A 24,620-nucleotide genomic window follows, 5' to 3' on the forward strand; every position below is an offset into this window, starting at 1 on the left:
CCCAAGTAGGGATGGGCATACTCAGTGAACAGAAAACCCAGTGCAAACAGGGGGAATGCCAGCCTGTCGAAATGTTGTCAGTGAGGAAACTCAACTTGAAGTATTCCTACCTCCATTGCTATTAGAGCAATGAGTGAGTCTGACACATAACGAGTGAGTCTCTTAAGTGAAGCAGGATAAAGGGGACATCAGAAGGGCTTCCCTGGTGGTCCAGTGGTTGAGGATCTGCTTGCCAGTGCAGGGAGCACAAGTTCGATCCCTGGTCCGGGAAGATCCCACATGCTGCGTAGCAGCTAAGCCCCTGAGCCACAACAATTGAGGTTGTACTCTAGATCCCAAGAGCTGCAACTAACTTTAGCCACTTGCCCTAAAGCCCATTCTCAAGAGAAGCCACCACAGTGAGAAGCGCGCACACCACAGCTAGAGAGTAGCCCCTGCTCGCCACAACTAGAGGAAAGCCTGTGCACAGCAGTGAAGACCCAGTGCAGCCAAACATACATTTAAAAACATATTTTTTTTTAAAGAAAAGGATGTTGAAAAAGTCATCAAGGAAGCAAGCTTCTTAATTGTTTACTGGTACTCTAGCAAAACAAGAGTGGTAGAACAAAAGCCTTGGGGCTCTGAAATTTCTTTCTGCAAACAACTCTGCTTTCTGATTGAACACCAAAGCAGTCTAGAATAAAGGGAGTGGATTTCTGGATAGAGTGGGATGGGGTTTTGCTTTTGGGCCTCAGAATTGTCCTTCCTTTGTTTGTTTAGTACAAGCTATTTGATTTAAAAATAAAAGTAAGGGAATCATTGCTGTTTCATTTATATTAGAATCAGGGCTGGACAGTAGCAAGTTCATAGTTATGTTTAAACTTTATCAGCTTAAAACACTGCTGAGAGATTAGAAAATATTTTTTTTACTCACTCTCAGACCTCCAGAGAAATTCATGTGAATTAAGTCCTTTGACACATTTGAAATTAGGGTTGATTTTCTTTGCTTGTCTTTATTATCTGATTTTTCTATAATGAGCATGAAATGACTGGTTTTTAAGACAAAGTTATAAAAACAAGAAATTGATATTCACTTAACTGATACCTTAAATATCTATCAAAGGCTCAATTTATAATAAAGAGGCACATTGTATAAATAAGAATCTTAGGAATAAATGATTTAACTTGCATTAGGGATCAGAACTAATATGTTTATACTTTGACATGTACTTTTATTTGTTCCCATTAATAGGTTGAGATCTTGAAAAGATTATGATCTTCCCTAGTAGCTCTTTCTCTAAAACTCAGTTCCTTAAGTTGATTTTTATTTTCTTGCCTTTTTTTCATTATCTACTTCTTCATTTTTGAGAGATATTTAAGTTTGAGTTTTAAAAAACTCTACAACTAAACCATGATCTCAATTAATCTTTAAAAAAAAATGTATAAAATTGAGCCCTTGCACATACTTAAGGTCTCTTGTTTTGCTTCTGTAGCTTCTGCCCCTTCTGGCTTCTTTTTTTCTCTCTTTTAAAAAAAAAAACCAGTTAATAAATAATGCTTTTAAAAATATTCTACTTCGGACATACCTATTTCCTTTCATTATTAGTTTTCTAATTTAAAAATATAAATTCTTGCATTTATGTCTTTCTAACCAATATTTTACTTAGTCTTGCTTTCTACCCTACATAAATATATGGGAACCTTTTAAATTTAAATGTTTATTAAATTTGACTTAACTGGGCTCCATTTTAACATCAGTGAATAGAAGCAAAATTGAAGTTTCATCTCTTGATAGAAAGCTTGGTTTTATATAGAAGTGGGATTGCTGTTAACTCATTAAGGAAAACAGTATTTTCCTTAATGCTTTAATTGCAGTTCCCTGTTTGCACAGAGAGGCATGGACCAGATCTGTTTGTATCTGCACAGTCAGGCTCTCAACTGCACTCTGTGCCAGGGGATCTCATCCCATTTTCTGTCAAGCTAAGTCACAGTTTGATTGTTAAGACTGAACACATTTTTTTTCTGCCTGGAATTTACTCTTAAACATCTTCTATATCGAACTAAGGCTATACAAGCTCTGAGATACAGGAAAATAGAAAAAGATTCCATCTGAAAAAGCCAAGTGTTAATTTTGTTTGTTTTAGAATCACGCGCTTAGTCTGCAAGACAGCATTTTAGGTGCTGACAGTACCAAAAACCACATTTTCTAGTCTCTTAACACTCTCTGTAGGACTTTGTTTTTGGATCATAAAGATGCTTGACATGACTCCTCCTTTATTCATTTTCCTCCCTTCCCCTGAAGACTCCCAACACACACACACACACACACACACACACACTGCCTCTCTCTTTCCCCTTCTCTCCCTCCATATGACATTTCTGGGGAGACAAAATTTCCACTATAACCAACCACTCTTCACAGTCAAATGAAGGAAATGGCAGATTGTGTGCCCATCTTGTTGTTAGGGTAAAGTGGAATTTTAAAATCGAGTGTTATTTATAACACCGAGTGAGATGTTTATAAATGGAGAAAAGTCTAAATGCTCATCTGTCACCTTCTAAGTCAGGGTACATCTTAAGACTTGGCTATTTCTAGTTAGGCTCAGAAGAAGATGGCCAGTGTTCGATGGGAAACCTGGTTTTCCATATCTCAGCAGTCCCCACATTCCTGCTTTACAAATCGGGCAATTAAAATCCAGAAAAGAAGGGCTGGTGCCACAGTACAATAAAAGATTCCCGGGAGGTATGATAACTGGCTTATTTATAGTTATTCTTTCAACTTTAAATCTGCCATATTGTAATGTGGTCGAAGGTAAAGTGGCGCTTCTCTGGTGGCTCCATGGTGAAAAACCCACCTGCCAATGTAGGAGACACGGATTCAGTCCCTAGGTCGGAAAGATCTCCTGGAGAAGGGAATAACAACCCACTCCAGTATTCTTGCCTAGGAAATCCCAGGGACAGGGGAACCTGGTGTGGTCTTCCAGTCCATGGGGTCGCAAAGAGTTAGACATGACTGAGTGACTAACACCCTCACTTCAAAAGCTGACATTATTTTGTAAACTATTATACACGATAATTACACAGTCCGTCACTGCCCTTCGGACACAACTGAGTGACTGAGCACAGCCCCCGCCCCTCCCCGCTCCTCCCCACCACACACGTGCCTTGCTCCCCTGTGCAGACCCCATACTAGGACTCTCTGAGGAAATAGATTCTTGACGTTTCTTCATTAATTCAAGAATGTGGTGTAAAGGTTACAAAATGAACACTGGCGAGCAGCTGCTTTGATGGTGAACTGTGGGTCCCCAGAGAGGTGGAGGGCTCTCCCCATCGCTGCAGCCTTAATGACTTCAAATACTTTGGTCTTCATTTACATCCTCATTTCAATACTTGGTAGAAAAATAATTACACCGAGGTGTTTGATGAGATGAAATTTGATCTCAGCAGATGGAGGAAGGCTTCCCCTTTCATCAGCAGGGAAACCAAATGTCATTTAAATGAAAATCTTCCTGAAATCTCTTTATTCCTAAGTTTGCTGCCAGTATCCCCGAGGAAATGCTTCCATCAAAAATGGCTTGGTGAGACCTACTGTAAGCACAGGGAACTCTCTGCTCAGTGTTATGAGGCTGCCTGGATGGGAGAGGAGTCTGGGGGAGAATGGATACATGTATATGTGTGGCTGAGTCCCTTCGCCCTCTGTTTACCTGAAGCTCTCACAACATTGTTCCTTAATCAGCTATACCCCAATATAAAATACAAAGTTTCTTTTTTTTTTTTTAAAGGCTTGGTGATTCTGGGAAAGGATTCCCATTTCAGAAGTAGTTGTCATCAGGTCCAGCAAGAATTCTCCCCACCCCCATTTTTTGCTAACACTTTCTGTGGCTTTTGAGTTTTGGCTTGAAATACTGCACACATGTGAGTTTGAAAATGGAAGTTTCCCAGCCAGTGCTTTGGATTCAGTTCCGCGTGTGCTGGTAACAATAGAGGACGATGCCACCCCCTCCCCCAGTTCATTTGGCCTTGCCATACTCTGGAGTGTTAGCAACGGGTCACCGCGCCACCTCCTGAGCTGGCCCTGGAGTTCCCAGTCGGTGCGGAAGCTGGTGTGGGTGGAGGGAGCGAAAGCAGTTTCATCCTCCGTTTCCATGGAAGCAGCATACGATCCTTAGCACTCGGTGCTGAACTGAATTTCAAGGGAGGTGACTTTTTACAGGTACTTGCCACTGAAAAATAACTTCCCTGCCAAAATATACTGAGTGCATTAGCCTGTTCTTCGTCTTCAATGTTTATTCTGCATGAAACTTGCCAGGCAAGATCCAGAACGGGCAAGCCTGGACTTCCTGTGGAATTTTCCTGAGACCATGTGTGGAAGCCCAGTAACCCTGGCAGCCCGGAGCCACGTCACCCAGCCACAAGCTGCAGCTCCCGCTGGGACCAAAGGGCCATTGCCTTTGCATCCGGCCGGCTTATTGGCCACAGCGGGCTCAGTGGCAAGTCAAAAGGCGATTCCAGGGGCAGCGCATCTCAATGACATGCTCTGTGGGGGCACTGCGGCTGCTCCTGCACGGTGGGCCGCAGGGCCAGCTGTATTCTCTGCGGTGGGTGGGAGGGAAGGCGAGCCAGCTGCACACCCTGTGGCCAGCGGCCAATGGAGAGCGGCCCAGCCTCCTGCAGCCTCCACAGTCTTGTCTCAGCTGGAGCTCTGGTTCCCTGAGGCCAGTGATAACTGGCCTTCTTGAGGCTCCTGTTAGGCTTTTGTTTTGGGACGACCAGACTGTCCAGAGGGGTGGAGAGGAGACTAGAAAAAACAAACACTCATTAAAAAGCAAAACAATATTTTTATGACACAATCTTTTTTAGTTTTTAAAACATGTTTAATTGGAGGATAATTGCTTTACAAGGTTGTGTTGGTTTCTGCTGTTCAACAAGGAAAATCTCCTATAAGTATACTTATATTCGCTCCCTTTTGAGCCTGCCCCTGCCATCCCACCCAGCTAGGTCATCACAGAGCACCGGGCTAAGCTCCCTGTGCTGGACAGCAGCTGCCCACCAGCTATCTATTTTATACATGGTAGTGTAAGTGCTGCTCTCTCAGTTCATCCTCCTCCACCCCATTTTTTTTTTTTTTAATAAAGAAAAACATGCCTACTCAACATCAGGATTGAAGGAAATAGCACTTATGTGTGAGCCCTGAGAGGAAAGATGCTTGATATATTAGGTGTAGCACACATATTCATGTCCAGAGGAACCCTAAGCCAGTCCTGTCACGTTCTTGGCTACTGGTGAGGTTTCATACAGTGGTTTGGGAAAAAGTGATGTGCTTTTGGATAGACCCTTCTCTTTGTCTGGTTTCTTGGGACTGATCTCAGCAATCACCCTGGACCCTGCCTTCTAAACTTCCGGGCCTCCTGTGCTTTTCTTGGGCAATTTTCCAGGACTGAGATGAGAAGATAAGCCTTTTGAGGCTGATTTCAGGATGTTGCAGGAGTTCAAAAATTGTTTCTCAATTGTGTTTCTTTTTAATACACATCTCTTGAAGTCCCTCAGTTGTGTCTGACTCTTTGCAACCCAATGGACTATAGCCCACCAGGCTCCTCCATCCATGTGATTCTCCAGGCAAGAATACTGGAGTGGGTTGCCATTTCCTTCTCCAACACATCTCTTATGGGGTAGGAAAGAAAGTGGAAAGTGAAAAGTGAAGTCGCTCAGTCATGTCCGACTCTTTGTGACCCCATGGACTGCAGCCTACCAGGCTTCTCAGTCCATAGAATTTTCCAGGCAAGAGTACTGGAGTGGGTTGCCACTTCCTTCTCCAGGGAATCTTCCCAACCCAGGGGATCAAACCTGGGTCTCCCGCACTACAGGCAGACGCTTTATCGTCTGAGCCACGAGGGAAGCCAAAAATATTTCTTTGAGCCGCTTTTTGGTGGGGGGGGGGGGGGACGGCGGGGGTGGGGGAGTGGCAAGAATACTGGAGTGGGTTGCCACTTCCTTCTCCAGGAGATCTTCCCGACCCAGGGATTGAACCCTGGTCTCCCGCATTGTAGGCACATGCTTTACTGTCTGAGCCACCAGGAAAGTCCTTATGAGGTATGGATTACATAAACCTACCTCTCCATGGCCTTTTTGGCTCCATTTTTTTTTTTTTTTAAGAAGATAATGCTATGGCTTTAATGGATACTTTTCCTGAATAGAAGTATTTTTCTTTCAAGATGTCGACCTTTTTTAGCCCAAACCCATCCACAGCTCCTCTCATCCAATACAGACTTGTCCTTGAGATTGCAGATGTCATGGTGTTCCCACCTTCTTTGGGGATATGACTTATCATGGTGTCTGTGGGTCAAGATGGATCCAGGCAATCTGGACCAGCCCATCGTGGGTTTTGATTATGCATTTGTTCTCTGTATCCTGAAGGTGCAGAAGGAGCTGCAGGCGGGGGGTGGGTGTGGTAGCATCTATGAGGGGGCAGCAGCATCATCAAGCGTCCACTTGGTTGGTGTAGGAAATGACGTCCCTGCTTCTTTTCCAGGTATTTAATGCCACAGGCGAGCTGTCGAACACGGCTGCCTATCAGTCTGTCCGCATCCTCTCGGTGTCTTCCACCCAGGCTCAGCAGGAGCTGGAGGACCTCGCCAAGGTTGACCTGCGATGGTCCAAGCCCACCTCGAGTAAGTGATGGCTGGAGCGCATGCCGGCTCCTCTGTGAGTGGTCGGCGCCCTGTGTGGCATCTGTGAGCCTAAATTGGGTTCTGTTGTGTCTGTCAGAACTTGCCCACCCATTTACTCATTTCTTATTGACCCCCCTGCCCTGCCCTGGTTCCTGGTGGCTCAGTGGTAAAGGATCTGCTTGCAATGTAGGAGACGCAGGTTCAATCCCTGGGACAGGAAGATCCCCTGGAGTAGAAAATGACAACCCACTCCAGTATTCTCAGCTGGGAAATCCCATGGACAGAGGAGCCTGATGGGCTACAGTCCAGGGGGTCCCAAGAGTCAGACACGACTGAGCAACTGAATCACCACCACCCACTTCCTGATGGTACCTGTTTCATGCGTTTCTTCCCAGGACTCCACAGTGAATTTGCCCCCTTGCTCTGAGCAGATGGCGCTTCCTCCAGCTTCAACGGCCTCATGGAAGCCACTCAGCACAAACTCCGCCAGCATCTCCTCAGAGCCCGATGTTCTCCTCTCCTCTTTCTTCCTTCGTTTCTGTGTCTGAACACAGCTGACTGTTTTCCTCAAGGCTGTCTCTGGCTCGGGCTCTTACCTTCTCCAGGGCCTCCTCTTAGCCCTTGGGCTCTCTCCTTTTACCCCACCGTCCAGCCTGCAGGGAACCTTTACTCCAGGCTGCTCTGCGCTGGTCTCTGTTCTGGGTCCCAAGGGTGCAGCTGTGATCAGGACCCAGTCCCCACCCTCAGGGCTTCACTTATCTGTAAGGAACACACCCCTTTCTCCTGGAACCGCTCCTCTCTCCTTTGCTTTGTTAAACCTTCTTAGAACATCTTTCCATTCTTTTCACTGCCTTCCTGAGTGTGTACTCTTTGTTGTTGTTGTTCATTCACTAAGTTGCGTCTGACTCCTTGCAACTCCATGGACTGCAGCACGCCTGGCTTCCCTGTCCTTCACCATCTCCCAGAGTTTGCTCAGACTTATGTCCATTGAGTTCGTAATGCCATCCAACCATCTAGTCCTCTGTTGTTCCCACTCTTTAACCCTTTATAATCTGGCTGCTGTGTCCAGGTTGACAACCGGTTCCCCCAAGGTTTCTACTGTTCTTCTGTGATGCGCTCTGGACAGCCCGTGGCATTGGCTCTGCTGACGGCTGCTTCTAGAAGCTGCACCGCCCTCTGAGCCTGCGAGGTGCTTCCTCTCCCTCGTGCTCCCTCTCTGTCTGCACCCTGCCTGTTTCTTGGCTTTCTCCAATCCCTTCCTCCCGAAGGGAGGTCCCTTGTGCTCTTTACAATCCCTTTTTTAACCTGTACATACTTTACCCTGGTAACCTCAGTTACGCTTACATTTTCAAGTATTAATTCATTCAGCAAATATCTGGGTGCCTTTTGTGTGCTTGGCGCTATTCTAAGTCCTGGGGGTGATAGCAGAGAATAAAGCAGGCAGGCACGCCTGGTCTCCTGGATGGAGCTTACAGTCTAGTGGGAGAGTACAGAAGATAAATAAGAAAATTAGTAAGTTATATATGAAGTATTGTACTATTGAGTGTCACGCTGTCTGAACTTGCCCTTTAAGAACTCAGGAACTGAATAGATTTGGGTAAAAATTTTTTAATGAATCCTTTGGTCTACGAACTCTTCTTGCATGTCCTCCAAAACTCAGGAATCAGTTAGATTGGATAAGGTATTATACCTTGCTGTCGGTTCCTTTTCAGTCTCTGAACTCAGAGACTCAAATGTTTGAACATCAAGGGATAGGTTAGATGGTGGTATGTGCTGAGAAAATCCAGGGCAGGGGGCAGTACTGCTGGGGCTGGGGTGGGCTGGTGGTTTCCAATTCAGAGCAGACATGGAGGTCCCACCTGAGAAAGGCAGCATTTCCGTAATAACTTGACAGAGGTGAGGCCATGCAGGTGTCTGGGGAAGAGCCTGGTAGGTCAAGACCCTCTCATATTTCAAGTCTCTCCTGCTTCTTCTACTGTCCTGACTGCAGCTGGGAAAGGTCTCTCTTTTTTTTTTGGCTGTGCTGGGTATTCAGTGCAGCACACAGGCTTCTCTACTTGTGGCTTAGTTGCTCTGTGGCACGTGGGATCTCAGTTCCCCAACCCAAGGATCCAACCCACGTCCCCTGCATTTCAAGGTAGATTCTCAACCACCAGACCACCAGGGAAGTCCCCAGGGTCTCTGATTTTAAAGACTATTGTGTTGAGCTTGGACCTTTCTGGATAGTTGAGGACAGTCGCCCCCTCTTTAGGTCCTTACTGTTGAAACATCTATGATGTCCGTTTAGCCACATACGGTTCACTCACAGGGTCCAGGCCTTAGACTGGAGACACCTTTGCTGCCCAGCACACATTCTCATTCCCATGCCTTTCCAAGTGACTTTCCATTTTCTTTACTCCAACCTCCCCTCCAGTTGTCTCTTACACTATTCTCCTTTTGTAATTGATACTCTCCTCAAATACTTGAGAAACTCTCCAGTTCTGCATGTGTCTGTACATATTGTTTCTTTTGCCCAGAATGCTAGCTCTGCTGACTGCATTCCTGTCTCGAAGGTCTCTCCACCTCCCTCCCTTTCCTCTTGATTACCTTCTCCCTCTACCTCCCCATAAGCGAGTCCACCCTTATTCCAGCCACCACTGCCACCCAATACCAGCCAGCAAACATTCACTGACTCTGCACTGGGTCCCAGACACTGAGAACACAGAAATCCTAATGGTTTAGCAAGGTGAGGGAAACCCCAAGCACAGAGCAGGACCGGAGCACAGGGAAGGAGCCGCCTTTCCTGGGCATGTTACCATCTGCCTTTCGTTTGCTATTCTTTATTTTGCTGTTAGAACCCCTTAACACACCTTTGTACTTCTTAAAGCACTAAACCATATTTTGCAATATATTTGACTTTGCTGAATGTGTTTCATTCTGTAGGATAGAAGACCTCTGAGGAAAGGTTCCCTGTCTTTCCTTTTCCTTTTCATTTCTGTATCACAATCATCTAGAAGTCCCTGGTGCCTAGTAGGGGCTCAATCCATTTTAATTGATTGAAACTGATTTTCAACTCCTGCCATCACACTTTCCACGTTTCGAGAGCCGGAAATGTGTTGTTTGGCTCTTTCGTGCATCAAGGCAGTGACTTACGCCTCGTGGTTCTTTCACAGCTGCTGGGTTGGGTTGATCCCACCAGTTGCGTGTGTGCCTGTTCCCCTGTTCATTCTTCCGATGTGGAAATCACCCTTCCTGGTCTGTGTTGGTTCCTGGGCTACATGGATGAATGAGCTCGATGGTGCCGAACTCTGAAATGCTGGTTTTGGTTTCTGTTGCTTTCCTTTTTGGCCAAAGTCCCCATCACTTGTTTATTCTTGTGTTCATTACTGTGGCTATAAGCTTGGATATAAAACCACCCAGAAAAAATATACCTTTCTTCTCGACATTCTCTGTGCTTGCTTGTCCCCTTCCACAGGGATAAGTGGGGATGGGGTGGATGTTGGGTAAGAGTGTAGGCCAGGGAGGAGGGGTTGGGGGCCAGCAGCCTTTCTGCCCCTCACCTGTTGCAGAGGGTTATCAATATTCCTAGGTTCTCAGGGCCCTGCACGTGGCGAGGAAGCCTCCTTGCCTGGCTGAATATACATGTATATTCGGCTTTCTGCTAGCCAGCCAGCTACCTCTCCATCTTCTCCTGCCCTTGGAAAGTCTTAGAAAGGAATGCAAGGCCTGACCCAACACCCGAGCTTCTCACCTAGGCCCACCCAGGGGCTCCAGGCCGTGTCCACCTACTTTTCCCCTGACTGTCTCTATCTGTTTCTCTGAACAGAAAACTTAGGCCACGGTAACTTCACATACATGTCAGCAGTGTGTTGGCTCTTCGGGCGTTTCCTGTATGACACCCTGCGGTATCCTGTGGGGCTGCTCTCCTCCTCGTGGAGTGGGACGCCCATTGAAGCCTGGTCGTCTAGAAGGTCCCTTGAAGCCTGTGGGGTCCCGAGGTCAGGGTAAGAAAGCGTCCTCTGGTTCAGGAGAAAGCCTGCCAGGAAATTCTGTGAGAGAGCAGGATCACAGTCTCCTTGGGGAAGTCGAATATGAGCTGAATGTACAAGTATGTGTTAAATGTATGTGACTTATTCAGGTGTTACTTTCACTGTTATCATGATCACAATCGTTTGACACTATGTCAAGAAGTAATTATGACCCTTTCCTTAATAATAGGGATAGCTAATATATTTTTTTAATCAGATATTTTTAACTTTTTGTATTAGGATATAGCCAGTTAACAGATAATGTTGTGATGGTTTCAGGTAGATAGAAAAGGGACTCAGTATACGTGTATCCGTTCTCCCCCAAACTCCCCTCCTGTCCAGGCTGCTTCATAACATTGAGCCGAGTTCCGTGTGCTATACTTTGTTGGTTATCCACTTTAAATACAGCAGTGTGTATATGTCCATCCCAAACTCCCTAACTATCAGTAGGGATAAGTTAATAGACGCTTTCTAAATGCCAGATACTGTCATGAGCACTTTATATAATATTCACTCATTTAATGCAACATTCTCTTGAAATATGGGTACTATTAACACATGAGGAGAAAGGGGCTAATTGGGAGAGGGGTTTGGTGACTTGCTTGGGAACACGACTAGTAAGTGATGAAGTCTGGTGTCAGTGTCTGTGCTCTTAACCGCTGTGAGAATAAACCCAATCTAACAGTTTGGAAGAACACGGTATCCATGTCATCAGAAAGCGGTATTGGAAGACTGATGGTGAAAGCACATTCAGGAAAAGCTGGATCAGGAATAACAGTGGGTCTGGCAGAGGCAGAGAAGAGGCTAGTCGATAACTTCTTGACACTAATGTTGCCATAGAGATGGACACTGTGTGAGCTGCCTTCACAGAACTTGTCTCATCGGTTCTGGCAAGAGCATGGGTTTGAGCTCTTGGTGTGTCCTGGGTAAAGGCCTGCCTGCTGGGGAGTGAAGTCATCCTGCTTTGGAACAGAAAGACTTACTCTCAGTAGAGGTGGAAGAATCTAAAGCCAGGCTTCCCAGACCTCAGGGGGGCAGGGACAATACCAAGGGGCCGTGGGGGTTCTCGCACACAGCCACTCCAAGAGAAATCCACACAAGTATTCCGCAGAGACAACTTGGGGCCATGTTCCAAGTCATCAGAAAACGTGCCTTCTGACCTGGCCATCTCATTTCTGGGAATTAAGACTGTATGTAATGATTCAGCTCTCAGGAAGATAATCATGGCATTGCTTATAAAAGCAAAGGACTTAGCCTCAGTGTCCATTCAGTGAGTGCTGGTTAAGTAAACTTTTTGCCTGTGTGATAGAGTCTTTAACACTTGCCTGCTCCTCCCCCCGCCCCCGCCCCTGGTCTCAGTCACTAGACGAAACCGGCGACGGTGCCACTGAACTCAGAGAGCCAACTGACACACGTTTTCATGGAAACAGAGTGGTTGAATTGGACTCTGAACTGCTTTCATCAGGGGTTTGCCCCCAGGTGAAGCTGGATAGGTGCCTGGCTCAGGGCTTATCATGGGATCGGTCCCTGGCTCTCTCCTGACACTTGTGTGTCTTCCTCACTTTAGGTCCCTGCCATCCGACCTTGAAATCGGTCCGAGCGCGCACTCTGTTCTCTGGAACGCCATGATCCATCCACTCCGTAACATGACCCTGAAGGGGGTGATATGGTACCAGGGTGAGTGTTCAGTTTCCGGTTTTCCATTGTGTCAGTTAGCTGTTGCCACATAACAAGCCTCCCTGGGGCTCAGTGACTTCAAGCCATTGTACTTTTATTTGGCTCACTATTCTTTGAGTTGGCAGGGCAGTGTTTCTGTCGGGGCTGCTTTGGCTCATTTCTGCTGGGTTCTCCCATGCGTCTTTGGCAGCCTGGCAGGTTGTCTGGTGGCCGGATGGCCTAGGATGGCCTCTACCTCATGTCTGTTGACTGGGGCTCCTGGTTCTCATGTGGCCTCTCGTCCTTCAGCAAGCTGTGATAGTGATGGTTTATTGCTCAGTTCTGTCCGGCTCCTTGTGACTCCATGGACTGTTGCTCACCAGCCTCTGTCCATGGGATTCTCCAGGCAAGAATACTGGAGTGGGTTGCCGTTTCCTCCTCCAGGGCAAATTCCCGACCCAGGGATTGAACCCTGGTCTCCTGCATTGCACGTGGATTCTTTACTGACTGAGCCACCATGGAAGATCTTCAGCAAGCTAGTTCAGCCTTATTTATCATTTACATGGCAGTGTCAGGGTTCCACGTGTGTCAGGAAAGAACACACTCCAGAGCCGATTTGCTCTTGCAATCGTGTTTGCTGATGGCCCATCAGCCACAGCAAACCCGAGGCCAGTCCAGCGAGACCTTAGGATGGAGGCTAGGGAGCAATGTGGGGTCATCTTGCGTCTACCCCAACTCCCTCTCACAGTTTGGACTGTTTTCAGGGGAGTCCAATGTAAACTTTAACAGGGACCTGTACAATTGTACATTCCCTCTGCTCATTGACGACTGGCGCCAGACCTTCCACGATGGCTCCCAGGGGCAGACAGAGCGCCTCTTCCCATTCGGATTTGTCCAGGTAGGTGCCGAAAGGAAGAGGGTTTGTGGGCTTTGGTGGGGGAGATGCTGCTGAGACCTCTTCCCTGGAATCCATGTTCTGTTTTTTTTTGCCCTCATAGCCTGCCTGCTGTTCATCCCAGCTCACTGACAGGACAATTAAATCTTAAAAAAATTAATAAGTAACCAGTATTTGAGCTTCCCAGGTGGCTCAGTGGTAAAGAATCCGCCTGCAATGCCGGAATGTTGGTTCAATCCCTGGGTCGGGAATATCCCCTGGAGAAGGAAATGGCAACCTACTCTAGTATTCTTGCCCGGGAAATCCCATGGACAGAGGAGACTGGTGGGCAACAGTCCATGGGGTCGCAAAGAGTCAGACATGACTGAAGCAACGTAGCATGCACACAGCCAAGTTCTTAAGTGCTTCACCTCACCTGTTCACACGGCCCCTCCAGGACCAAGACGTCCCAGCGGGGCAGTAGTTCTGACTTTTCTAGAACATAGGAATTAAACAAGTAAGGTGTGACATAAACAAGACCCGCCTCACAACACAGACACGAAACAGGCGTTAGTGTTTGAGCTGGACACCCATCTGTAGGCGTCCGCCTCTGGTAGCCCACAGATACTTCCCTCTCACCAAACCCCCTTGCCTCCCCCACCCCATTCCTCTCCTCTGTCCTAGTTCATAGGCCTTTTTTTGGATAAAAGATTTTTATAGACCTGCTTTCCACTTATAATTACTTTACAATCATTTCCTTTCTCCTTTCTTAACATTTGTTTTGACTTTGAACGAGAATATTCTGCTCATTATTTTCAAAATAGCAACGCCTGTCACCACTTCTGTATTACTGTTGGTAGAAACTACATTTGGTCCTCGGAGGTACTTTTTTTGCCTCTCAGCCGGTGTACATGGTGATTGGAATGTGACTTCAATCAACTCAGGCCAAAAATACGTTTAAGTGTTTATTATATGCCACAAACTGTGTGAGCTACTAGAAATATACTGCAGGAAGCAGAGAGACCTGCTCCTGTCCTGTACTCCTGGTTTAGTAAAAGTGCCTTAGCCTTGGGCGCCAGCTTTATCATCATCAACAGTATGTTGGTTGCTTGTGAAAAACTGGGACTATAAATGTTTAACTTCAAAGGGAACTGTCAAATACAACAGTTTAATGGTTCCGAGCGTAGCCTGGGGATTTGAATCTCAGCTCTGGCACTTCCTTAGCTGTGTGATTTCGAATAAGACATCGAACCTCTTTGTTATTTTAAGTATTAAATGAGCTAGTCCATGTAAAGCTTGGCACAAGTGAGAAAATGCCCGTGTTTATTATAAATGAGAGAAGTCGGAAAATCTGGAGGGGCAGTTGGTCTGTAAAGGAAGATGAATTGGCTGAAAGGGCTGCATGTGAAACCATGGTGGCAGTAACTGGAGCACGAAGTTAGATGGGTACGCGAGCTCTGTGGAGAGGGCAGGGCTACATCCACGTGTCTGCGAGTTTAATACTGATGTGTGCTCTGAGGCATGGGGAGAGAGAGGAGCCGGAGTTCAGGACTGGAGACCCTATTATTGTTGTTTGGTTGCTAAGTTGTGTCCGACTCTTTGTGACCACATGGACTGCAGCATGCCAGGCCCCTATGTCCTCCACTATCTCCTGGAGTTTGCTCAAACTCAGGTCCATTGAGTTGGTTATGCCATCCAACCATCTCATCCTTGGAGAAGGCAATGGCAACCCACTCCAGTGTTCTTGCCTGGAGAATCCCAGGGATGGGGGAGCCTGGTGGGCTGCCGTCTATGGGGTCGCACAGAGTCGGACACGACTGAAGCAACTTAGCAGCAGCAGCAGCAGCAGCATCTCATTCTCTGTCGCTCTCCTGTCCTCCTGCTCTCAATCTTTTCCAGCATCAGGATCTTTTCTAATGAGTCAGTTCTTCGCATCATGTGGCCAGAGTATTGGAGCTTCGGCTTTAGCATCAGTCCTTTCAGTAAATATTCAGGGTTGATTTCTACAGGGTTGCCTGGTTTGATCTTCTTGCAGTCTAAGGGGCTCTCAAGAGTCTCCCCCAGCACCACAGTTCAAAAGCATCAGTTCTTCGGCACCCAGCCTTCTTTATAGTCCATCTCTCACGTCTGGACATGACTACCAGTCTCGAGGGAGTATATGCTTTTTCAGAAGGATTTTGGAGAAACAGTGAACCAGACTACAAAACACAGATGCTATTGTAGAATCCTGCAAATACAGCCACTTTTATATTCTGTGGCTGTGACATGCCTTCTTTAGCAGCAGTGTTTCTCCTAATCCCTGCAAGTGGCCTGCTTTATATCTCAGGGGAAAAACACAGGAATTTCCTGTGGCTGTAGAGTCTGCTGGTGCCCCCATGTGGTCAATCTGTAGTAGTACAGCTGATGAAGTAGTGGGGAATGACTGCAGGAATTCTCAGCCAACTGCCATTTTGAAACAACTTCCTTGGCTTGAGTGGCTCTTGGTAGCATTTTCCCCTCCGCACTTCAGGCTGGAACTCCCCCTAGACTCTTCCAGGGGGTTCCTGCAGGGATCTGCATCATGGTGCCCGTTGGTGCACATGGCCCCACTTTCAGCCTTCTCTCTTGGGTGTTGTGTGGGAAGCAGCAGGGTTACTCAGTGGGTCTTTTTATTGCCATTTTCTAGTTTTCATGACATTTCATTGCGAAGCTCCACCACCTTTCATCACTTCATGTGTTAAGGCCGATTTGCATAGGAGAGTTTACTAAGAATCAGTGGTGGGGAAAATGTACTCTTTCTTTCAGTGGGAGAAACCTCATGACCAGTTGGCGACAGGGCATGGCTGCTGGAACGTGCGAAGGACTGGGGTCTTTGATGAAGTCTGCTATGTGCTCAGGGGTAGATGCTGAAGCTGAAGCTCCAATACTTTGGCCACCTGATGTGAAGAGCCGGCTCTTTGGAAAAGACCCTGATGCTGGAAAAGATTGAAGGCAAAAGGAGAAGGGGGTGATAGAGGATGAGATGGTTAGAAAGCATCACTGACTCAATGGACATGAATTTGACCAAACTTTGGGAGATAGTGGAGGACAGAGGAGCCTGGTATGCTGCAGTCCATGGGGTTGCAAAGAGTCGGACACGACTTAGCAACAAGGGGAGGGTCCTCTCCACTTCCCTACAGAGCTTTGGCCTGTATTGTACACAGATGTACAATAGGTCAGTGACCTACTGCCTTCTAACAGACGGCCTCAGAACTTCGGGGCTGACAACAGCAGCCACTGCGTTTGCTCCTCATTCCATGGGTTGGCCAGGCAGGGAGAGGTGGTCCCCCGGAGCGGCTCATTTCTGCTCTGAGACATTAGCCAGGCTTGCTCGTGTGCCTGCAGCTGGAACTGAAGGATCCAGAATTCACGTGACTGGACCCTCAGCTGGGAAGGCTGGGACATGAACGCCTCTCTCCTCATGACCTTCCGGTTCCCAAGGCCGCTGTCTCCACATTTCTTCAGCAGGGTAGCGGCACTTTTGTTCCGTGGCCATCTCAGGGTTCTGAGAAGACGAAACCAGAAGGCAAGCACTCCTGAGGCAGAGACTCAGTAGCTGCTCACCATCACCTCAGCTGCATGCTGTTTGTCAGAGCAAATCACAGGCTTAGCCCAAGTTCATTGCAAGGAGAAATAGACTCCAGGTCTTGCTGCGAGGAGGGGGCTGGAGGGTGGAGTTCCACCACAGCTCGTGGGATGAGTGGTTCAACCATGAGGGTGAGAGACTCGGTAAGAACGTGTTGGATCAGCCCGTGGGCGAGTGAGTGAAGCAGAAGCAGGGTCTGCTTGTGAAAGACTCCAGTGTTGGTTTCTTTAAAACATTTTTTTTCTTAATGTTTTTCTGGCTGTTTTGAAGTGTAGGTTTCTGATGCAGTGAAGTTCTGATGCACAGTGTCTACTTTCTAGTTATCTTCCTATTTGTCTGGTGAAGCCCTGCATGATGGACTTCCCCAGATGCGTTGGCATCAGACAGCCGACTTTGGCTACGTCCCCAACCAAAGGATGCCCAACACCTTCATGGCTGCCGCTGTGGATCTCGGTGATAGGAACTCAACTTTTGGCAGGTGGGTGCTTCTCGGGCTTTGCTTGAACAGTAATATGTGTTTTCTGTGCCCTTCTCTTGATGTTCACTTGTGAGCGGGCCTAAGGAATGGGCCCTAGAAGCATGATTTATCCATCATTCACACCCTGGATGTACTACAGTAACTAACACCCCTCCCCACCCCAGGGCCGTGATGCCACCGAACCTTATTTCGTGTTGACACTCCCATGTCCAAAGAAGGGACGGGCTTTGCTGTCGTCGTCATTCACAGATCCAGAGTGACAGAGGCTCCGGGGGGGATCTGTGCTTCCACAGCTGCCTGACAGTCTCATATTTGCAGCTGGAGGCTTCCACCCAAAGCAACACAAGTCTCTTCTGCTCACATTGCACTGGCCACGGCAAGTCCCATGGCCATGTCTATTTTTAGTGAGAGCAGGAAGTGGAATTCTACCCCAGACTCAGAGGAGGACTAGCGGGACGTTGGTGAACAGCCCCGATGACTACCGCCTACTAGGATACCAGGGAATAGCAGTGTGACCTGGAGCCCAGTGCAGAGTGTCCCAATTACAGCAGGAGCCTGAATGAATATTTGTTTATTGAATGAATGAATGTTTGTTGCGTGAACACATAAAACCTGGAGGGGGCCAAGTAGTGAAAACCTGATTCAGATGAAACACTTTGAGAACGTTGAGTGCTTGCAACAGTCTTACGACAGCTCTTTCTTCTAGGTTAGTTCCAAAGTCTGCCCTCCCTCCCTCCTCCTCTTCCCTTATTCCTTCCTTCCAAGCCGTCAATTATTTCAGGGTTGTTGATGCATAGAAGACCCGTCTGTGGTTACAATTCACCATTTCTCTTAGGCTGACTAGCCCCAGGTCACTGGCTATTAGATTCAGTCTCACCTTCTTAAAGGGTTCTTTGTATAAGATTTCTTTTTTTTTTTTAAAAATATGACTATTGTTGAGCCCAAACCCTAAGTTCTCTCCCTGTTCTTTGTCCTGTAGCATTCACCCTCGAGATAAGCAGACGGTGGCCTACAGGCTGCACCTGGGGGCCCGTGCCTTGGCTTACGGGGAGAAGTTGATCTTTCAAGGACCACTGCCTCAGAAGATAGAACTCCTGGCCGACACCGGGCTGCTCAACCTCACATATTCCCAGCCAATTGAGGTGCAGAGGCGTGACGACAAGATATTTGAGGTGAGAGCTGCAGAAAACAATAGGGGTTCATCCTGCGTGGGGATCAGGATTTCCTCCACACCGAGGCTCATCTCTAATTATATACGAGGCAGGTCTTGGTTGGTCAGGGGCTAGGTTTATCTCAGAGTGACAAGTAAGCAGTTCTTTATTCATTTGCTTAGAGGCAATTTTGATGAGACAAAAGCTAATTTAAAAATTAAATCAATATTAAATAAAAAATATATAAATGTTATAAATCTTTTTATTTTATAAAAATATATAATTTTGTTTACAATTTATAAAATAAATCAAATTAGTTAATTAAACAAGTAATTAAAAATAAAAAATTATTAAAATTAATAAATTAATTTAAGAGTCCATATTAAAAAGATATTCCATTTGTATTTTCCCTCCCAGAGCAGCCATTTTTGCTCAGGACAGGTAGCATTATTTGTGGGTACCTATTTGAAAGGAAAGGATCCTGGCTGCAGAATATTTCCCTCATCCTTGGACATCTTTTTTTGTCACACTATCCTAAATTCTGATTTTGAGTTTAATCTCTCCTTTAAGAGATTTAAGTGTGGTGATTTGCAGCTTAGTTTGAATTACTGTAATGAGCTTCCCTGGTAGCTCAGCTGGTAAAGAATCCGCCTGCAGTGTGGGAGACCTGGGATCCATCCCTGGGTTGGGAAGATCCCTTGGAGAAGGGAAACGCTACCCACTCCAGTATTCTGGCCTGGAGAATTCCATGGACTGTAGTCTGTGGGGTCGCAAAGAGTCAGACATGGCGGGCGACTTTCACTTTCACAGTGATGGAACTCTGTACTTGCTTCTAATACCTGGTGAGGATCATTTCACTGCAGAACTGAGGCTGTTGATGAAACAGCTTATTTAGGAGTCTCCTAGGTTGAGGCTTCCCTGGTGGCTTGGTGGTAAAGAACCCACCTGCTGATGCAGGGTTGAATCCCTAGGTCGGGGATTCTGATCCCCAAGAGAAGGAAATGGCAACCCACTTCCAGTATTCTAGTCTGGGAAAGGTCACAAAGAGTCGAACACAACTGAGCAACTCTACAACATCAACAAGGCCAGGGTGGTGGCTGGAGGCATCCCCAGGTGGAATATTTAAATGAGTGTCTTTGGGAGTCCTGAGGCCCTTAGGCATTGGGGGGTGGTGAGTGAAAAGAGGGCATTGGAGGGACAGTGAAAGAATGTAGAAGACAAACTAATTACACAAGAGATCATGGGGCTGTTCCTCCTCTGGAATCCCCCTGCCTCAGGTGGATTAGCACCTGACTTAGCACCTAACTCCACTTAGCTTCCCTGGATGCTGGGTTTTAGGTGAGTCCCAGCGCCCTGGAATCTTGGCACTCTGAGTTCCCCTCTGTAGTCAGCTGCTGGCAATATGCCCACTGCCTGGCCCTGGAGTCGGAGTTGGGGCCAGCACAGATTTGAACCTTTGGGAACTGGCTATTTTAACACTCCCTTCACCAGAATTGCTTTCTGACTTGAGAATAGCTTACCATCCACAGTTCTGTGTGCCCCTTCCTCTTCCCCCAGCTCCACTGGGAGTCAGAGAGCAGCCCAGATTCCAGTAAGGAATCTGCTCACCCAGATTCCTGCCTGATTGGTGGGAGGACCACAGGAAGATTGTTCAGGGGAGCCTTTCCTAAGTGCTTCATGTCTCCATGCTATCTTATCTCTCTCAGTAATTTGCTGTTTTATTTCTTGATCTCAGCTATTTATCTTGTGAACTTTTATTATCGATCTGTGGCTGTGATAACCAGACCCAATTTGTCCTGGTTATTGTAGAAAACATGTCCCTTGGCCAAGAGCAGCCCCTTCTCGCTCTTCCATCTGTCTGCAGAGCAGGCCCATCTCTTGGCACATCCTCCCAACTATGCTAACCATTTCTGTTCGTGACTCTCCTGTTTAGGTCTCGTGTTGCAGTGACCACCAGTGCACGTGGCTTCCAGCTCCCATGGACACCTTCTCCACACAGACCCTGGCCCTGAACATCACGTCTTGCCATGACACCCCAGCTGCTCTTCGGTATGCCTGGACCCCATGGCCTTGTGAATATAAGCAGTGTCCCCTGTACCACCCAACCAGTACCCTGCCAGCTCCTCCCTTCATTGCTCTCATTACAAACCCGAGCCCTGGCTATCACAGCAGGACTGCTAAATGATTTCACAGCAGTGTAATCACGTCTCAGACACAAGTGTGGATCCTTTAGATTTGGGCATTTAGGAGTTTAAATGACAACTACTGATTTTTAATGGAAATTAATCAAACTGCCTCATTGAGAGCACCCGGCTAGCACATGGCTGTTTCCATATTCTGAGATGCCAGGGCTGGTAGGCGAATGGAACGCTTGCCTTCTGTCCTCAGCCAGGCCAGGTATCCATAGTAGACTAATTAATTACCAACTACAAACAAGTTGAACCTGTGTGATTCACTTCCTTAATTATTTGGAGTGAACAGTCTTTAACACTTTTGTGTTACCTCTAGACTGTGGAAACTCAGGATTGGAAGAGATTTCAAGGCCATGGAGGCTGACTAGCATTTACGTGTTTCTTTTTTAATAAAATCTGACAAGTGGTTATCAAATTTCTGTAGAGTTTCCATTCTAAGCTTCCCAACAGTTTTTCCTCATGTGGAACTGAAATGTTTCTTCTGGTACACAAGTCTTTCAGAGAAGTGAAGATGGCCCTGTTTTGTGCTAAGCCAAAAACAATTCTGTTCCTTCAGTCTAAATGATAATGTGAATGTTTAAAACAAAGAAACCACAACTACACGCAGGGATTTTGGGAGGTGTGAAGGGACAGCTGTGAGGCGGCAAGAGAGGGCAAGGTGGAGCAGCCTGTGTGGGAACCACGTGACTGCAGAGGTCAGGGAGAGCAGATAGCGCTACTGGGCTCTTGACAGGTAAGAGGTTTAACAAAAATAATCCAGATGGGAGAACAAAGAGAGTCTGAAAGTAAAGCTACATGATAAGCATTTAGAAAAATAATCCAGATGGGACAAATGTGAAAGAGGTCTTTGGTGTATACTGTTGAGAATCCTAACGGTGTTTATTGGCTGATTAAAAACAGCTGAAGGCACTTGATAATTGTCATCTATTAAGAAGCTGGAAATAAAGTAACATCCTGAGTCATGGGTACACATTGATCTCTAGACAAAACTGGGTTTGGAACAGGCTTTCAAATTGTCCTTTGAAGCTGAGAAAGGAGCAAGATTTATCTGCGAGTAGTTTCCATTGTCTTAACGTGAAAAACAAGCACAGAAGCACACGCATCACTCGCCACACCTGCCCCAAGGGGTCCTAGTGTAACTGAACAGCAGGGATGCTTTGTTAGTGCCAGGATTTTATTTAAAATTTTATTTATTTTTAAATTTTTTGGCTGTGCCACACAGCAAGCAGAATCTTAATTCCCCAATCAAGGATTGAACCCGTGCCCCCGGCAGTGCCGTCTTAACCACTGGACTACCAGGGAAGTACCAGTACCAAGATTTTAGTTAGCAAAAACCAAAACAGCTATGCAGCATGCAAAGAACTTTGGCTCCTTCGAGGACTTCTAGCGTACATCTAACTCCTCATACCTGCACCTTGGCCTCTGATTCATTTGACTTCACAGAAACCACGAACCCTGCACCAACTCCTGAGAAAAAAATCAAGCTACTGTGTACCCCCAACATACAGGCGCTCAGTAGCTGTTCTAACCTGGAAGGAGCAAGAGACAGCCAAGAGCTCTAGGCCTGTGTTCCCTTCACTCCTAGTAACCTAGGGCACACCATATAACTAGTTAGGTTTAGGTAGTGGATATCTTCATGCAAAGTCATGTGAAAATTATTTTTAATGGTTGAATAATTTAAAACATTCTGTAGGAATTGTTTATTTCCCAAATGAAAATAATACTGTTTGAAAATGAAATTTATGATCACTGTAGAAGACTTGAGTGCTAAAGAAGAGTATAAGCAAGTAAAATCACTCCCAAATTCATCATCTGGACAGTCTTTTGGTGAACATCACTTGATTTGTTTGGGTCACATTTTACACACCACTATACTGTATATTATTTAGTAATTGGTGTCTTTTATTTATTCTAACAAAATAATTTTCCTAGGTAAAGTGAAAAGAGATTTCATTTGCTTCAGTTTGTGGGTGCCCCATACTTTAACCAATTTGCCATGAGTAGACAGAGAAGGTTTTAAACTAATACTGTGATAACTGTTACATGTCAACATCATTCTGCACTTAATCTCTTAGGGTCCTTAATGTGGACTAACAGGTTTAAGAATAAATATGTTTAACATTTTAATACCTACAGCTTAACCCTTCCAAAGGGTTCAACAGTTGACATTTCCACCAAGGTAAAGTCCCATATTTCCCCCTATTCTCACCGACATTGAATACTGTCAAACTTAAGAAATATTTAATAATCTAATAGATGAAAACAATTTTTAAGTGTATAGCTAGGACAGTATTTTTCAAGTTATTTAAAACAATGATTCATAGTAAAAACAGTTTGTCATTCCACATATCCCCATGTGTACTGTGTGAGTGGGAGATAAACACCTATATACACAGTATAGTTGAATTCAACCTTTCAGCATCCAGTGCATTCCAGTATGTTCTGTCTTCGAACTTAATTTTAAAATATGTGGGTCTTGACTGCCACAGTTGAAAACAACTAACAAGGCTGAGATTTGTAGTTTGAAAATACTTCTAGGGAAGCTACAAATGAATGCTTATTAAAGTAAACCATGCACTAACTTATGGGCTTCCCTGTGGCTCAGTTGGTCAAGAATCCACCTGCAATGTGGGAGACCTGAGTTCGATCCCTGGGTTGGGAAGATCCCCTGGAGAAGGGAAAGGCTACCCACTCCAGTATTCTGGCCTAGAGGATTCCATGGACTGTACAGTCTGTGGGGTCGCAAAGAGTTGGACACGACTGAGTGCCTTTTACTTCACTTCATGCACTAACTTATAAAAACTTTTTAATGAAGCTCACTGTGAACTTGTAATTAACTTGGGCTGTAACAGAATGGAAAGATACAGATTATGTGATAAAAGCAGCAGATACCATTTCTGTGTTAAGTACAAATGGGTTCTGGCATCTGATGTAGAGAAGAAAACTGAAAAACATGCAGCAGTTTTGAGCGCTCTCCTTTCTATCCCGATTTGCTATTATCCATATTTTATTGTATTTTTGCACTATAAAAGTTACACAGACTTGTAAGACCATAATTAAGAGTCATAAAATCAACATTAGTCACTTTAGCATCTGATACGTTGTGGTGGCCAGTGTGATGTGCTCTAAAGGCTGCATTTGATTCGTCCCTCGACTGTCCAGATCCAGTCCCATAAAATGCGAGGCCCCGTTTGTTTTCTCCGTTAGTGGCTATGGATTGTAGCACAGTGACAATCCAGTTCCTCCACTCCTTCCCCATCCTTCTACCTCTGGCCTCCTTTGGTTCGTTCCATTCCAGACAGCCCTGGTTCCTGGCTGGTTGACAGTGAATCATCACACAAGGTACAGTGGAGGTGAACCGGCTGGGCTTCAGTGATAGGGTAAGCCTCTACCTTAATGCTCTAAGTGGAGTCCAGAAAATTCTGTTATATAGAATGCAGTGTTATTACACAGCTAATGAACCGATGGGGTGAGTCTGTTAAGGAGGATGGAACCAATCATGTGTATTTGTGTTAGTGTGTGGCTTCAGTGTATTCAGTGGAGCCACAAAGGGGATGTAGACAAGGCTAGAGATGACTTTTTGGATCCTCTTGTGAAATGTGAAGAAGATGAACAGTGGGTCTTGCGTGAGGAACTCTGCCCGTGGCAAAGGTCATGAGGAAGGAGGCTCGGCATACGCAAAGGCGGGATCGAGCCTCAGGAGTCCCCCTGGAAATTCTCGAGCATCTACCCCCAAAACCAGAGTCCGCCTACTTTATAACTTTGTGCTCTCACCTACACCTCTGACTTTACGGGGGGCTGTCCCCCACTACCTCTCTGAAAAAGAGTTAACTTAGAGCTCCAGTTAATAATAATTCCTGAGCATGACCTGAGTGTTTCAACCTACAAACTCCTCTGAAGGTTCTCGAGCCTGCCTGACAGGATTGTCCGGCCACATGTGATTGTTCACAGCCTCCCAACCGTGAGAGGCACGAGATGCTCTGAACTTTCTAAAAACAGATTCTTTTGAGA

At 46.2% G+C, this 24,620-nt stretch overlaps 1 protein-coding gene across 4 annotated transcripts in view; it reads left to right on the plus strand.

Moving 5' to 3' along the window:
- Positions 1 to 21,024, plus strand: part of SIAE (sialic acid acetylesterase) — a 37,717-nt gene extending 16,693 nt beyond the window's left edge. For all 4 annotated transcript variants that reach the window (XM_055581276.1, XM_055581277.1, XM_055581278.1 and 1 more), the window contains exons 4-10: positions 6,509 to 6,647; positions 10,453 to 10,630; positions 12,222 to 12,331; positions 13,075 to 13,208; positions 17,109 to 17,266; positions 18,246 to 18,438; positions 20,351 to 21,024. In XM_055581276.1, the coding sequence (XP_055437251.1) occupies positions 6,509 to 6,647; positions 10,453 to 10,630; positions 12,222 to 12,331; positions 13,075 to 13,208; positions 17,109 to 17,266; positions 18,246 to 18,438; positions 20,351 to 20,602 (1,164 nt within the window). In that variant the 3' untranslated portion in view covers positions 20,603 to 21,024. The remainder of the gene's footprint in view (positions 1 to 6,508; positions 6,648 to 10,452; positions 10,631 to 12,221; positions 12,332 to 13,074; positions 13,209 to 17,108; positions 17,267 to 18,245; positions 18,439 to 20,350) is intronic.
- The last annotated feature ends 3,596 nt before the right edge of the window (positions 21,025 to 24,620 follow it).

The sequence above is a fragment of the Bubalus kerabau genome, chromosome 5 (genome assembly GCF_029407905.1).
Source record: "Bubalus kerabau isolate K-KA32 ecotype Philippines breed swamp buffalo chromosome 5, PCC_UOA_SB_1v2, whole genome shotgun sequence".
NCBI classification, from domain to species: domain Eukaryota; kingdom Metazoa; phylum Chordata; class Mammalia; order Artiodactyla; family Bovidae; genus Bubalus; species Bubalus kerabau.